Below are 16,671 nucleotides of genomic sequence, written 5' to 3'. Positions count from 1 at the left end.
CTCAGGTTATAGCTCTGTGTCCAATGACCTGGTTTTGGTTTCCCCAAGAAAACCTGCCCTTTAAAGCTAAATCAGAGCAAATGTCAATCCTTGGAATGTGGGATGTAAAACACGGGGAGCAGTCAATTGCAACATTCCTAGAGTGGACATGTTTAAACATGGGGAGGGATGTCTGTCCAGCCAGCAGGTAAACTTCCTGGGACAGACTTCCTCCGCATGTGACCAGAGGTGGGTGTGGCCTCACCTGTGCAGGTAATGATAAAAGCACAGGGCAAGGCAGCCATCTCTCTCTCTCTGCCATCTTCCTTCGAAGAAGTAACATCTGCTAAAGATGCTCTCTTGCCTCCCAGCCAAGAGAGGACAAAGGGACTATCTTCCTATAAGATAGATTCTAAATGTATATTACCTTATGAAGCCTGTCTGCCTTCTGGGATCCTATTGTGAACAGAATGTGAGTAAACTCTTTTTATACTTTTATAAAAGACTGTGTCGTGTCTTCTATTTTAAGAGGGAACAAAGGGGAAATTACCAGAGTAATTATTATAGAGGTTCTAGCGAACCTGAGCACACGTTACCGTTGCGAACTTAAAAAGGGAATGTCCTACTCTGCTGATATTTTGGGAACTTGTTAGCACAAGTTGGATAAGGATATAATCTCACAATATATCCTCTCCTGCATTCCTGAACATTCCCACATGGAAAACCTGAATTGACATTACATGTTACAAGGAAGGAGATTTCGACTAAACAGCAGGAAGAATTTTCTGACAGTGAGAGCTATTTGACAGTGGAACGGTCTCCCTCGGGAGGTTGTGAACTCTCCTTCCCTGGAGGTTTCTAAGCAGAGGTTGGATGGCCATCTGCCAGGGATGCTTGAGCTGAGATTCCTGCATTGCAGGGGGTTGGACTAAATGGCACTGGGGTTCAAAGCAAGTGAATAAAAGCAAATGTCATAGACTCATAGAATTGGAAATGACATTTGCTTTGATTCAGCTTTACACAGTCAGTTGATGTGGGGAAACCTCACGGCAACAAACTGTGGGAATGTTCAGGGATGTAGGAGAGGATATATTGTCTGATTATATCCTTATCCAGCTTGTGTTAACAAGTTCCCCAATATCAGCAGAGTAATACTTTCCCCTTTATTTTAAGTTTGCAATGGCAGCGTTTGCTCAGGCTCGCTAAAACCTCTATAATAACTATTCTGGTAATTTCCCCTTATTCCCTCATAAAATAGAAGAGACGACACAGTCTTTTACAAAAGTATAAAAAAGAGTTTACTCACATTCTGTTCACAGTCAGATCCCAGAAGGCAGACTTAGGCTTAATGAAGTAACATTCACTTGGAATCTATCTTATAAGAAGACAGTCCCTTTGTCCTCTCTTGGCTGGAAGCCAAGAGGGCATCTTTGGCTAAGCAGATGTTGCTTCTTCGATGCATGTGGTGAAAGAGAGAGATGGCTGCCCTGCCCTGTGCTTTTGTCGTTACCTGCACAGGTGAAGCCATGCCCACCTCTAGTCACATGTAGAGGAAGTCTGTCCCAGCCCAGAAGGAAACAGGAAGTTTACCTGCGGGCTGGACAAACATTCCTCCCCATGTGTAAACATGTTCACTCTAGGAATGTTGTACTTGACTGCTCTTGTGTTTCACATCCCACACAAACAAACAAACAAATGAACATTTGCGGACACAGTTTCAAATCATGGATGTGTGCCTGGAATGTGGTGGGTAAAATGTGAGTGTGGATAATATCACAGTGTCAACTGAGGCACCGTCCAGGGCTGTCTGAATCTTTCTGGTCCCCATTTAAGGTGTTATCCGGGGCTTTCAAGTCCAAACTGACCTGGGTTCCTTGGAGCACTTCTCCCTCCATCGGTCGCCCCAGATTCTCCTGGGATTGGCAGGGGGTTCCTTTCTTCCTGTCCTGTTGGTTGGGGAGGCTCAGGGTGCCCCAGTGACGTGGTGTGGCCAGGGCCTCCCAGTGGTGAGGATGCGATTGTGGAGTCTCTTCCCCTGGTGATCCGATTCAAACTTTCTGAAACAATATTCAAACCAAAACAACCATCCATTGAAATCCACATTTCTCCATGTCAGAGCAGCCATGTAAGGTGTAGAAAAATGTATGTAAAGGTAAAGGTACCCCTGCCCATACAGGCCAGTCTTGTCAGGGTTGTGCGCTCATCTCACTCTAAAGGCCGGGAGCCAGCGCAGACACTTCCGGGTCACGTGGCCAGCGTGACATTGCTGCTCTGGCGAGCCAGCGCAGCACACGGAATGCCGTTTACCTTCCCGCTGGTAAGCGGTCCCTATTTATCTACTTGCACCCGGGGGAGCTTTCGAACTGCTAGGTTGGCAGGCGCTGGGACCGAGCGACGGGAGCGCACCCCGCCACAGGGATTCGAACCGCTGACCTTTCGATCGGCAAGTCCTAGGTGCTGAGGCTTTAACCCTCAGCGCCACCCAGAAAAATGTATATACTAGGGTATATGTTGAAATGTGGAGAGCTGTGCTTAATTTGGGGGGAAAGTGAGGAGGAGAGCGAAGTCAAAACTTAAGAGATTCTGCATTTGTAGTGAGGAGGAAGAACACAAATGTCCATCTGCCTATGTCCTGGCTAGCACTGACTCCACTCTGGACATTTTGAGAGAGGGTCTGAAGGGGCTTCTAAGCACATTCAGGTAAACACAATTAGAAGCCACCCCACAACCAGGAGCCCCAATGACCCAGAATTTCCAACTATTGGGTTGCTGGGCACGTGGTTTGCAGGTGTGAATCAATGCCTGCATAGGTCTCATGTGCTGAATTGCATAAAGCAAGCAAACTCTTGCACCCATTTCCATAATTTGCAAAATGTTTGCAAGTTACAGAGCCTCCCCCTTCTAGGTGCAGGATTCTGCTCTCCTTTGAGCTCTTACTTGAACAAAGAAGAAACACAGGTATTTGGTGGGTCTCTTTAAGGAAGGGGTACCTTAGGAAACTCAACCCAGGGAGGTCTCTAACTGCTTCAGAATCATAATTTGATTCTACCTTCAGGGAATTCATTTGGTCCTCCTTTGTCTGTATCCATTGCTTCTTCCTCTGGTTTCATTTCAGCTGCGCTCCTTGTAGGTCCTCTTGGAAACAGCTCGAGGAAAGGCTTGTTCTGGTTGTCCATCATCATCTGCTCGATTTTCACCAGCAGCTCTTCCACCTGGCTGGCCCTTTCCTCTCCCGTCCCTCTGTTGTTGAAAGCACAGCAACGGCCCTTGCATTTTCTCACCAAATCCTGAAGAGGTCGGTTTCCAGATAGCTCTATGTACTCCTTTAGACTTTGTGTCTCTAGGTCTTCTTTGCGGGTGAACAAGACGATCATGTACTTTGTGGCCTCTGGGCCAAAGACCTCCTCCACCCTCTTGGCGGCCACAGCGTCTTCCTCGGTGAAACGACCGGCCTGCGTCACAAACACCAAGGCGTGGGGACCTGGCTCACAGAGAGAGAGGCACTTCTGGATCTCTGCATTATTCTGCTGCTCTGGAAGGCAGGTGTCAAAAATGGCCGGAGTGTCAACGACGACAATTTGCTTTCCTTCCCATTTCTCTGCCCGGACTTCTCTCTTGCAAGTCTGGGTCACTGGCTTCAGTGAAGCTTTGGACTCGAACTTCTTCTCCCCCAAAATGGTGTTTCCTGTGGCACTTCTCCCTCCTCCCGTCTTCCCAACAAGAACGACCCGCAGTTCGGAATCCTTGTGGGATCGACTCAGGTTCCCAGGCTCTGTTGGGAAGGAATAAGGAATGTTCATATTAATCACACTTCCCTTTCCTCCATGCTTCCCAGGCACAGTCCTCAGGTTATAGCTCTGTGTCCAATGACCTGGTTTTGGTTTCCCCAAGAAAACCTGCCCTTTAAAGCTAAATCAGAGCAAATGTCAATCCTTGGAATGTGGGATGTAAAACACGGGGAGCAGTCAATTGCAACATTCCTAGAGTGGACATGTTTAAACATGGGGAGGGATGTCTGTCCAGCCAGCAGGTAAACTTCCTGGGACAGACTTCCTCCGCATGTGACCAGAGGTGGGTGTGGCCTCACCTGTGCAGGTAATGATAAAAGCACAGGGCAAGGCAGCCATCTCTCTCTCTCTGCCATCTTCCTTCGAAGAAGTAACATCTGCTAAAGATGCTCTCTTGCCTCCCAGCCAAGAGAGGACAAAGGGACTATCTTCCTATAAGATAGATTCTAAATGTATATTACCTTATGAAGCCTGTCTGCCTTCTGGGATCCTATTGTGAACAGAATGTGAGTAAACTCTTTTTATACTTTTATAAAAGACTGTGTCGTGTCTTCTATTTTAAGAGGGAACAAAGGGGAAATTACCAGAGTAATTATTATAGAGGTTCTAGCGAACCTGAGCACACGTTACCGTTGCGAACTTAAAAAGGGAATGTCCTACTCTGCTGATATTTTGGGAACTTGTTAGCACAAGTTGGATAAGGATATAATCTCACAATATATCCTCTCCTGCATTCCTGAACATTCCCACATGGAAAACCTGAATTGACATTACATGTTACAAGGAAGGAGATTTCGACTAAACAGCAGGAAGAATTTTCTGACAGTGAGAGCTATTTGACAGTGGAACGGTCTCCCTCGGGAGGTTGTGAACTCTCCTTCCCTGGAGGTTTCTAAGCAGAGGTTGGATGGCCATCTGCCAGGGATGCTTGAGCTGAGATTCCTGCATTGCAGGGGGTTGGACTAAATGGCACTGGGGTTCAAAGCAAGTGAATAAAAGCAAATGTCATAGACTCATAGAATTGGAAATGACATTTGCTTTGATTCAGCTTTACACAGTCAGTTGATGTGGGGAAACCTCACGGCAACAAACTGTGGGAATGTTCAGGGATGTAGGAGAGGATATATTGTCTGATTATATCCTTATCCAGCTTGTGTTAACAAGTTCCCCAATATCAGCAGAGTAATACTTTCCCCTTTATTTTAAGTTTGCAATGGCAGCGTTTGCTCAGGCTCGCTAAAACCTCTATAATAACTATTCTGGTAATTTCCCCTTATTCCCTCATAAAATAGAAGAGACGACACAGTCTTTTACAAAAGTATAAAAAAGAGTTTACTCACATTCTGTTCACAGTCAGATCCCAGAAGGCAGACTTAGGCTTAATGAAGTAACATTCACTTGGAATCTATCTTATAAGAAGACAGTCCCTTTGTCCTCTCTTGGCTGGAAGCCAAGAGGGCATCTTTGGCTAAGCAGATGTTGCTTCTTCGATGCATGTGGTGAAAGAGAGAGATGGCTGCCCTGCCCTGTGCTTTTGTCGTTACCTGCACAGGTGAAGCCATGCCCACCTCTAGTCACATGTAGAGGAAGTCTGTCCCAGCCCAGAAGGAAACAGGAAGTTTACCTGCGGGCTGGACAAACATTCCTCCCCATGTGTAAACATGTTCACTCTAGGAATGTTGTACTTGACTGCTCTTGTGTTTCACATCCCACACAAACAAACAAACAAATGAACATTTGCGGACACAGTTTCAAATCATGGATGTGTGCCTGGAATGTGGTGGGTAAAATGTGAGTGTGGATAATATCACAGTGTCAACTGAGGCACCGTCCAGGGCTGTCTGAATCTTTCTGGTCCCCATTTAAGGTGTTATCCGGGGCTTTCAAGTCCAAACTGACCTGGGTTCCTTGGAGCACTTCTCCCTCCATCGGTCGCCCCAGATTCTCCTGGGATTGGCAGGGGGTTCCTTTCTTCCTGTCCTGTTGGTTGGGGAGGCTCAGGGTGCCCCAGTGACGTGGTGTGGCCAGGGCCTCCCAGTGGTGAGGATGCGATTGTGGAGTCTCTTCCCCTGGTGATCCGATTCAAACTTTCTGAAACAATATTCAAACCAAAACAACCATCCATTGAAATCCACATTTCTCCATGTCAGAGCAGCCATGTAAGGTGTAGAAAAATGTATGTAAAGGTAAAGGTACCCCTGCCCATACAGGCCAGTCTTGTCAGGGTTGTGCGCTCATCTCACTCTAAAGGCCGGGAGCCAGCGCAGACACTTCCGGGTCACGTGGCCAGCGTGACATTGCTGCTCTGGCGAGCCAGCGCAGCACACGGAATGCCGTTTACCTTCCCGCTGGTAAGCGGTCCCTATTTATCTACTTGCACCCGGGGGAGCTTTCGAACTGCTAGGTTGGCAGGCGCTGGGACCGAGCGACGGGAGCGCACCCCGCCACAGGGATTCGAACCGCTGACCTTTCGATCGGCAAGTCCTAGGTGCTGAGGCTTTAACCCTCAGCGCCACCCAGAAAAATGTATATACTAGGGTATATGTTGAAATGTGGAGAGCTGTGCTTAATTTGGGGGGAAAGTGAGGAGGAGAGCGAAGTCAAAACTTAAGAGATTCTGCATTTGTAGTGAGGAGGAAGAACACAAATGTCCATCTGCCTATGTCCTGGCTAGCACTGACTCCACTCTGGACATTTTGAGAGAGGGTCTGAAGGGGCTTCTAAGCACATTCAGGTAAACACAATTAGAAGCCACCCCACAACCAGGAGCCCCAATGACCCAGAATTTCCAACTATTGGGTTGCTGGGCACGTGGTTTGCAGGTGTGAATCAATGCCTGCATAGGTCTCATGTGCTGAATTGCATAAAGCAAGCAAACTCTTGCACCCATTTCCATAATTTGCAAAATGTTTGCAAGTTACAGAGCCTCCCCCTTCTAGGTGCAGGATTCTGCTCTCCTTTGAGCTCTTACTTGAACAAAGAAGAAACACAGGTATTTGGTGGGTCTCTTTAAGGAAGGGGTACCTTAGGAAACTCAACCCAGGGAGGTCTCTAACTGCTTCAGAATCATAATTTGATTCTACCTTCAGGGAATTCATTTGGTCCTCCTTTGTCTGTATCCATTGCTTCTTCCTCTGGTTTCATTTCAGCTGCGCTCCTTGTAGGTCCTCTTGGAAACAGCTCGAGGAAAGGCTTGTTCTGGTTGTCCATCATCATCTGCTCGATTTTCACCAGCAGCTCTTCCACCTGGCTGGCCCTTTCCTCTCCCGTCCCTCTGTTGTTGAAAGCACAGCAACGGCCCTTGCATTTTCTCACCAAATCCTGAAGAGGTCGGTTTCCAGATAGCTCTATGTACTCCTTTAGACTTTGTGTCTCTAGGTCTTCTTTGCGGGTGAACAAGACGATCATGTACTTTGTGGCCTCTGGGCCAAAGACCTCCTCCACCCTCTTGGCGGCCACAGCGTCTTCCTCGGTGAAACGACCGGCCTGCGTCACAAACACCAAGGCGTGGGGACCTGGCTCACAGAGAGAGAGGCACTTCTGGATCTCTGCATTATTCTGCTGCTCTGGAAGGCAGGTGTCAAAAATGGCCGGAGTGTCAACGACGACAATTTGCTTTCCTTCCCATTTCTCTGCCCGGACTTCTCTCTTGCAAGTCTGGGTCACTGGCTTCAGTGAAGCTTTGGACTCGAACTTCTTCTCCCCCAAAATGGTGTTTCCTGTGGCACTTCTCCCTCCTCCCGTCTTCCCAACAAGAACGACCCGCAGTTCGGAATCCTTGTGGGATCGACTCAGGTTCCCAGGCTCTGTTGGGAAGGAATAAGGAATGTTCATATTAATCACACTTCCCTTTCCTCCATGCTTCCCAGGCACAGTCCTCAGGTTATAGCTCTGTGTCCAATGACCTGGTTTTGGTTTCCCCAAGAAAACCTGCCCTTTAAAGCTAAATCAGAGCAAATGTCAATCCTTGGAATGTGGGATGTAAAACACGGGGAGCAGTCAATTGCAACATTCCTAGAGTGGACATGTTTAAACATGGGGAGGGATGTCTGTCCAGCCAGCAGGTAAACTTCCTGGGACAGACTTCCTCCGCATGTGACCAGAGGTGGGTGTGGCCTCACCTGTGCAGGTAATGATAAAAGCACAGGGCAAGGCAGCCATCTCTCTCTCTCTCTGCCATCTTCCTTCGAAGAAGTAACATCTGCTAAAGATGCTCTCTTGCCTCCCAGCCAAGAGAGGACAAAGGGACTATCTTCCTATAAGATAGATTCTAAATGTATATTACCTTATGAAGCCTGTCTGCCTTCTGGGATCCTATTGTGAACAGAATGTGAGTAAACTCTTTTTATACTTTTATAAAAGACTGTGTCGTGTCTTCTATTTTAAGAGGGAACAAAGGGGAAATTACCAGAGTAATTATTATAGAGGTTCTAGCGAACCTGAGCACACGTTACCGTTGCGAACTTAAAAAGGGAATGTCCTACTCTGCTGATATTTTGGGAACTTGTTAGCACAAGTTGGATAAGGATATAATCTCACAATATATCCTCTCCTGCATTCCTGAACATTCCCACATGGAAAACCTGAATTGACATTACATGTTACAAGGAAGGAGATTTCGACTAAACAGCAGGAAGAATTTTCTGACAGTGAGAGCTATTTGACAGTGGAACGGTCTCCCTCGGGAGGTTGTGAACTCTCCTTCCCTGGAGGTTTCTAAGCAGAGGTTGGATGGCCATCTGCCAGGGATGCTTGAGCTGAGATTCCTGCATTGCAGGGGGTTGGACTAAATGGCACTGGGGTTCAAAGCAAGTGAATAAAAGCAAATGTCATAGACTCATAGAATTGGAAATGACATTTGCTTTGATTCATAGAATCATAGAATCATAGAGTTGGAAGAGACCACAAGGGTCATCGAGTCCAACCCCCTGCCAAGCAGGAAACACCATCAGAGCACTCCTGACATATGGTTGTCAAGCCTCTGCTTAAAGACCTCCAAAGAAGGAGACTCCACCACACTCCTTGGCAGCAAATTCCACTGTCGAACAGCTTTTACTGTCAGGAAGTTCTTCCTAATGTTTAGGTGGAATCTTCTTTCTTGTAGTTTGTATCCATTGCTCCGTGTCCGCTTCTCTGGAGCAGCAGAAAACAACCTTTCTCCCTCCTCTATGTGACATCCTTTTATATATTTGAACATGGCTATCATATCACCCCTTAACCTCCTCTTCTCCAGGCTAAACATGCCCAGCTCCCTTAGCCGATCCTCATAAGGCATTGTTTCCAGGCCTTTGACCATTTTGGTTGCCCTCCTCTGTACACGTTCTAGTTTGTCAGTGTCCTTCTTGAACTGTGGTGCCCAGAACTGGACACAGTACTCCAGGTGAGGTCTGACCAGAGCAGAATACAGTGGCACTATAACTTCCCTTGATCTAGATGCTATACTCCTATTGATGCAGCCCAGAATTGCATTGGCTTTTTTAGCTGCCGCGTCACACTGTTGGCTCATGTTAAGTTTGTGGTCAACCAAGACTCCTAGATCCTTTTCACATGTACTGCTCTCAAGCCAGGTGTCACCCATCTTGTATTTGTGCCTCTCATTTTTTTTGCCCAAGTGCAATACTTTACATTTCTCCCTGTTAAAATTCATCTTGTTTGTTTTGGCCCAGTTCTCTAATCTGTCAAGGTCGTTTTGAAGTGTGATCCTGTCTTCTGAGGTGTTAGCCACCCCTCCCAGTTTGGTGTCATCTGCAAATTTGATCAGGATGCCCTTGAGTCCATCATCCAAGTCGTTGATAAAGATGTTGAATAAGACCGGGCCCAAGACAGAACCCTGTGGCACCCCACTAGTCACTCTTCTCCAGGATGAAGAGGAACCATTGATGAGCACCCTTTGGGTCCGGTCAGTCAGCCAGTTAGAAATCCACTGAGTGGTAATCAGCTTTGAGTGGAGTGATTCAGCTTTACACAGTCAGTTGATGTGGGGAAACCTCACGGCAACAAACTGTGGGAATGTTCAGGGATGTAGGAGAGGATATATTGTCTGATTATATCCTTATCCAGCTTGTGTTAACAAGTTCCCCAATATCAGCAGAGTAATACTTTCCCCTTTATTTTAAGTTTGCAATGGCAGCGTTTGCTCAGGCTCGCTAAAACCTCTATAATAACTATTCTGGTAATTTCCCCTTATTCCCTCATAAAATAGAAGAGACGACACAGTCTTTTACAGAAGTATAAAAAAGAGTTTACTCACATTCTGTTCACAGTCAGATCCCAGAAGGCAGACTTAGGCTTAATGAAGTAACATTCACTTGGAATCTATCTTATAAGAAGACAGTCCCTTTGTCCTCTCTTGGCTGGAAGCCAAGAGGGCATCTTTGGCTAAGCAGATGTTGCTTCTTCGATGCATGTGGTGAAAGAGAGAGATGGCTGCCCTGCCCTGTGCTTTTGTCGTTACCTGCACAGGTGAAGCCATGCCCACCTCTAGTCACATGTAGAGGAAGTCTGTCCCAGCCCAGAAGGAAACAGGAAGTTTACCTGCGGGCTGGACAAACATTCCTCCCCATGTGTAAACATGTTCACTCTAGGAATGTTGTACTTGACTGCTCTTGTGTTTCACATCCCACACAAACAAACAAACAAATGAACATTTGCGGACACAGTTTCAAATCATGGATGTGTGCCTGGAATGTGGTGGGTAAAATGTGAGTGTGGATAATATCACAGTGTCAACTGAGGCACCGTCCAGGGCTGTCTGAATCTTTCTGGTCCCCATTTAAGGTGTTATCCGGGGCTTTCAAGTCCAAACTGACCTGGGTTCCTTGGAGCACTTCTCCCTCCATCGGTCGCCCCAGATTCTCCTGGGATTGGCAGGGGGTTCCTTTCTTCCTGTCCTGTTGGTTGGGGAGGCTCAGGGTGCCCCAGTGACGTGGTGTGGCCAGGGCCTCCCAGTGGTGAGGATGCGATTGTGGAGTCTCTTCCCCTGGTGATCCGATTCAAACTTTCTGAAACAATATTCAAACCAAAACAACCATCCATTGAAATCCACATTTCTCCATGTCAGAGCAGCCATGTAAGGTGTAGAAAAATGTATGTAAAGGTAAAGGTACCCCTGCCCATACAGGCCAGTCTTGTCAGGGTTGTGCGCTCATCTCACTCTAAAGGCCGGGAGCCAGCGCAGACACTTCCGGGTCACGTGGCCAGCGTGACATTGCTGCTCTGGCGAGCCAGCGCAGCACACGGAATGCCGTTTACCTTCCCGCTGGTAAGCGGTCCCTATTTATCTACTTGCACCCGGGGGAGCTTTCGAACTGCTAGGTTGGCAGGCGCTGGGACCGAGCGACGGGAGCGCACCCCGCCACAGGGATTCGAACCGCTGACCTTTCGATCGGCAAGTCCTAGGTGCTGAGGCTTTAACCCTCAGCGCCACCCAGAAAAATGTATATACTAGGGTATATGTTGAAATGTGGAGAGCTGTGCTTAATTTGGGGGGAAAGTGAGGAGGAGAGCGAAGTCAAAACTTAAGAGATTCTGCATTTGTAGTGAGGAGGAAGAACACAAATGTCCATCTGCCTATGTCCTGGCTAGCACTGACTCCACTCTGGACATTTTGAGAGAGGGTCTGAAGGGGCTTCTAAGCACATTCAGGTAAACACAATTAGAAGCCACCCCACAACCAGGAGCCCCAATGACCCAGAATTTCCAACTATTGGGTTGCTGGGCACGTGGTTTGCAGGTGTGAATCAATGCCTGCATAGGTCTCATGTGCTGAATTGCATAAAGCAAGCAAACTCTTGCACCCATTTCCATAATTTGCAAAATGTTTGCAAGTTACAGAGCCTCCCCCTTCTAGGTGCAGGATTCTGCTCTCCTTTGAGCTCTTACTTGAACAAAGAAGAAACACAGGTATTTGGTGGGTCTCTTTAAGGAAGGGGTACCTTAGGAAACTCAACCCAGGGAGGTCTCTAACTGCTTCAGAATCATAATTTGATTCTACCTTCAGGGAATTCATTTGGTCCTCCTTTGTCTGTATCCATTGCTTCTTCCTCTGGTTTCATTTCAGCTGCGCTCCTTGTAGGTCCTCTTGGAAACAGCTCGAGGAAAGGCTTGTTCTGGTTGTCCATCATCATCTGCTCGATTTTCACCAGCAGCTCTTCCACCTGGCTGGCCCTTTCCTCTCCCGTCCCTCTGTTGTTGAAAGCACAGCAACGGCCCTTGCATTTTCTCACCAAATCCTGAAGAGGTCGGTTTCCAGATAGCTCTATGTACTCCTTTAGACTTTGTGTCTCTAGGTCTTCTTTGCGGGTGAACAAGACGATCATGTACTTTGTGGCCTCTGGGCCAAAGACCTCCTCCACCCTCTTGGCGGCCACAGCGTCTTCCTCGGTGAAACGACCGGCCTGCGTCACAAACACCAAGGCGTGGGGACCTGGCTCACAGAGAGAGAGGCACTTCTGGATCTCTGCATTATTCTGCTGCTCTGGAAGGCAGGTGTCAAAAATGGCCGGAGTGTCAACGACGACAATTTGCTTTCCTTCCCATTTCTCTGCCCGGACTTCTCTCTTGCAAGTCTGGGTCACTGGCTTCAGTGAAGCTTTGGACTCGAACTTCTTCTCCCCCAAAATGGTGTTTCCTGTGGCACTTCTCCCTCCTCCCGTCTTCCCAACAAGAACGACCCGCAGTTCGGAATCCTTGTGGAAGAGACTCAGGTTCCCAGGCTCTGTTGGGAAGGAATAAGGAATGTTCATATTAATCACACTTCCCTTTCCTCCATGCTTCCCAGGCACAGTCCTCAGGTTATAGCTCTGTGTCCAATGACCTGGTTTTGGTTTCCCCAAGAAAACCTGCCCTTTAAAGCTAAATCAGAGCAAATGTCAATCCTTGGAATGTGGGATGTAAAACACGGGGAGCAGTCAATTGCAACATTCCTAGAGTGGACATGTTTAAACATGGGGAGGGATGTCTGTCCAGCCAGCAGGTAAACTTCCTGGGACAGACTTCCTCCGCATGTGACCAGAGGTGGGTGTGGCCTCACCTGTGCAGGTAATGATAAAAGCACAGGGCAAGGCAGCCATCTCTCTCTCTCTGCCATCTTCCTTCGAAGAAGTAACATCTGCTAAAGATGCTCTCTTGCCTCCCAGCCAAGAGAGGACAAAGGGACTATCTTCCTATAAGATAGATTCTAAATGTATATTACCTTATGAAGCCTGTCTGCCTTCTGGGATCCTATTGTGAACAGAATGTGAGTAAACTCTTTTTATACTTTTATAAAAGACTGTGTCGTGTCTTCTATTTTAAGAGGGAACAAAGGGGAAATTACCAGAGTAATTATTATAGAGGTTCTAGCGAACCTGAGCACACGTTACCGTTGCGAACTTAAAAAGGGAATGTCCTACTCTGCTGATATTTTGGGAACTTGTTAGCACAAGTTGGATAAGGATATAATCTCACAATATATCCTCTCCTGCATTCCTGAACATTCCCACATGGAAAACCTGAATTGACATTACATGTTACAAGGAAGGAGATTTCGACTAAACAGCAGGAAGAATTTTCTGACAGTGAGAGCTATTTGACAGTGGAACGGTCTCCCTCGGGAGGTTGTGAACTCTCCTTCCCTGGAGGTTTCTAAGCAGAGGTTGGATGGCCATCTGCCAGGGATGCTTGAGCTGAGATTCCTGCATTGCAGGGGGTTGGACTAAATGGCACTGGGGTTCAAAGCAAGTGAATAAAAGCAAATGTCATAGACTCATAGAATTGGAAATGACATTTGCTTTGATTCAGCTTTACACAGTCAGTTGATGTGGGGAAACCTCACGGCAACAAACTGTGGGAATGTTCAGGGATGTAGGAGAGGATATATTGTCTGATTATATCCTTATCCAGCTTGTGTTAACAAGTTCCCCAATATCAGCAGAGTAATACTTTCCCCTTTATTTTAAGTTTGCAATGGCAGCGTTTGCTCAGGCTCGCTAAAACCTCTATAATAACTATTCTGGTAATTTCCCCTTATTCCCTCATAAAATAGAAGAGACGACACAGTCTTTTACAAAAGTATAAAAAAGAGTTTACTCACATTCTGTTCACAGTCAGATCCCAGAAGGCAGACTTAGGCTTAATGAAGTAACATTCACTTGGAATCTATCTTATAAGAAGACAGTCCCTTTGTCCTCTCTTGGCTGGAAGCCAAGAGGGCATCTTTGGCTAAGCAGATGTTGCTTCTTCGATGCATGTGGTGAAAGAGAGAGATGGCTGCCCTGCCCTGTGCTTTTGTCGTTACCTGCACAGGTGAAGCCATGCCCACCTCTAGTCACATGTAGAGGAAGTCTGTCCCAGCCCAGAAGGAAACAGGAAGTTTACCTGCGGGCTGGACAAACATTCCTCCCCATGTGTAAACATGTTCACTCTAGGAATGTTGTACTTGACTGCTCTTGTGTTTCACATCCCACACAAACAAACAAACAAATGAACATTTGCGGACACAGTTTCAAATCATGGATGTGTGCCTGGAATGTGGTGGGTAAAATGTGAGTGTGGATAATATCACAGTGTCAACTGAGGCACCGTCCAGGGCTGTCTGAATCTTTCTGGTCCCCATTTAAGGTGTTATCCGGGGCTTTCAAGTCCAAACTGACCTGGGTTCCTTGGAGCACTTCTCCCTCCATCGGTCGCCCCAGATTCTCCTGGGATTGGCAGGGGGTTCCTTTCTTCCTGTCCTGTTGGTTGGGGAGGCTCAGGGTGCCCCAGTGACGTGGTGTGGCCAGGGCCTCCCAGTGGTGAGGATGCGATTGTGGAGTCTCTTCCCCTGGTGATCCGATTCAAACTTTCTGAAACAATATTCAAACCAAAACAACCATCCATTGAAATCCACATTTCTCCATGTCAGAGCAGCCATGTAAGGGAGAGAGAAGTCAAAACTTAAGAGATTCTGCATTTGTAGTGAGGAGGAAGAACACAAATGTCCATCTGCCTATGTCCTGGCTAGCACTGACTCCACTCTGGACATTTTGAGAGAGGGTCTGAAGGGGCTTCTAAGCACATTCAGGTAAACACAATTAGAAGCCACCCCACAACCAGGAGCCCCAATGACCCAGAATTTCCAACCATTGGGTTGCTGGGCATGTGGTTTGCATGTGTGAATCAAATGCCTGCATAGGTCTCATGTGCTGAATTGCATAAAGCAAGCAAACTCTTGCACCCATTTCCATAATTTGCAAAATGCTTGCAAGTTACAGAGCCACCCCCTTCTAGGTGCAGGATTCTGCTCTCCTTTGAGCTCTTACTTGAACAAAGAAGAAACACAGGTATTTGGTGGGTCTCTTTAAGGAAGGGCTACCTTGGGAAACTCAACCCAGGGAGGTCTCTAACTGCTTCAGAATCATAATTTGACTCTACCTTCAGGGAATTCATTTGGTCCTCCTTTGTCTGTATCCATTGCTTCTTCCTCTGGTTTCATTTCAGCTGCGCTCCTTGTAGGTCCTCTTGGAAACAGCTCGAGGAAAGGCTTGTTCTGGTTGTCCATCATCATCTGCTCGATTTTCACCAGCAGCTCTTCCACCTGGCTGGCCCTTTCCTCTCCCGTCCCTCTGTTGTTGAAAGCACAGCAACGGCCCTTGCATTTTCTCACCAAATCCTGAAGAGGTCGGTTTCCAGATAGCTCTATGTACTCCTTTAGACTTTGTGTCTCTAGGTCTTCTTTGCGGGTGAACAAGACGATCATGTACTTTGTGGCCTCTGGGCCAAAGACCTCCTCCACCCTCTTGGCGGCCACAGCGTCTTCCTCGGTGAAACGACCGGCCTGCGTCACAAACACCAAGGCGTGGGGACCTGGCTCACAGAGAGAGAGGCACTTCTGGATCTCTGCATTATTCTGCTGCTCTGGAAGGCAGGTGTCAAAAATGGCCGGAGTGTCAACGACGACAATTTGCTTTCCTTCCCATTTCTCTGCCCGGACTTCTCTCTTGCAAGTCTGGGTCACTGGCTTCAGTGAAGCTTTGGACTCGAACTTCTTCTCCCCCAAAATGGTGTTTCCTGTGGCACTTCTCCCTCCTCCCGTCTTCCCAACAAGAACGACCCGCAGTTCGGAATCCTTGTGGAAGAGACTCAGGTTCCCAGGCTCTGTTGGGAAGGAATAAGGAATGTTCATATTAATCACACTTCCCTTTCCTCCATGCTTCCCAGGCACAGTCCTCAGGTTATAGCTCTGTGTCCAATGACCTGGTTTTGGTTTCCCCAAGAAAACCTGCCCTTTAAAGCTAAATCAGAGCAAATGTCAATCCTTGGAATGTGGGATGTAAAACACGGGGAGCAGTCAATTGCAACATTCCTAGAGTGGACATGTTTAAACATGGGGAGGGATGTCTGTCCAGCCAGCAGGTAAACTTCCTGGGACAGACTTCCTCCGCATGTGACCAGAGGTGGGTGTGGCCTCACCTGTGCAGGTAATGATAAAAGCACAGGGCAAGGCAGCCATCTCTCTCTCTCTGCCATCTTCCTTCGAAGAAGTAACATCTGCTAAAGATGCTCTCTTGCCTCCCAGCTCAAACTTCTTTTCGCCCAAAATGGTGTTTCCTGTGGCACTTCTCCCTCCTCCCGTCTTCCCAACAAGAACAATCCGTAGATCTTCATGGAGGTTTCTGCTCTCGTGTGCTTTGGCAGTCTCTGGAAAGAAATTAGGAAGATGTCTAGGAATCCAGGACTGAGTTGTTTTAAAGAGATGTCAGTTTCATGGCACATTGCAGTAGCCCAACTGAGAGATCACCTTGTAGAAACACCACCCAGGTTCTTATTCTCAAGAAAGACCCTAAGCTGGCATGTCAGTCAGGAATGAAAACAATATATTGACCTGGCCACACTCACACCTTGGAGACCCAAGTCAACAACTATTCCTGCAGCACCACTAAGTCTT

General features: G+C 47.4%; 3 protein-coding genes across 6 annotated transcripts in view; all 3 read right to left on the bottom strand.

Annotated features, from left to right (window-relative positions):
- Positions 1-16,671, bottom strand: part of LOC310660977 (uncharacterized protein) — a 776,342-nt gene that overhangs the window by 333,251 nt on the left and 426,420 nt on the right. The window lies entirely within an intron of this gene.
- Positions 1-16,671, bottom strand: part of LOC310661044 (GTPase IMAP family member 4-like) — a 195,147-nt gene that overhangs the window by 100,314 nt on the left and 78,162 nt on the right. The gene's annotated exons all lie outside the window — the stretch shown is intronic.
- The window catches only part of LOC310661087 (uncharacterized protein), a 64,647-nt gene continuing 50,770 nt past the window's right edge, over positions 2,795-16,671 (bottom strand). Inside the window, exons 2-5 of the mRNA XM_083406869.1 lie at positions 15,159-15,881; positions 11,761-12,483; positions 6,851-7,573; positions 2,795-3,751 (exon numbers count right to left, since the gene is read on the bottom strand). Coding sequence (XP_083262995.1) covers positions 3,012-3,751; positions 6,851-7,573; positions 11,761-12,483; positions 15,159-15,881 — 2,909 coding nt within the window. The 3' untranslated portion in view covers positions 2,795-3,011. The remainder of the gene's footprint in view (positions 3,752-6,850; positions 7,574-11,760; positions 12,484-15,158; positions 15,882-16,671) is intronic.

This window comes from Podarcis tiliguerta (assembly GCF_965153285.1).
Source record: "Podarcis tiliguerta genome assembly, chromosome: 12".
Taxonomy (NCBI): Eukaryota; Metazoa; Chordata; class Lepidosauria; order Squamata; family Lacertidae; genus Podarcis; species Podarcis tiliguerta.
This window is presented reverse-complemented; position numbering and strand designations above follow the sequence as displayed.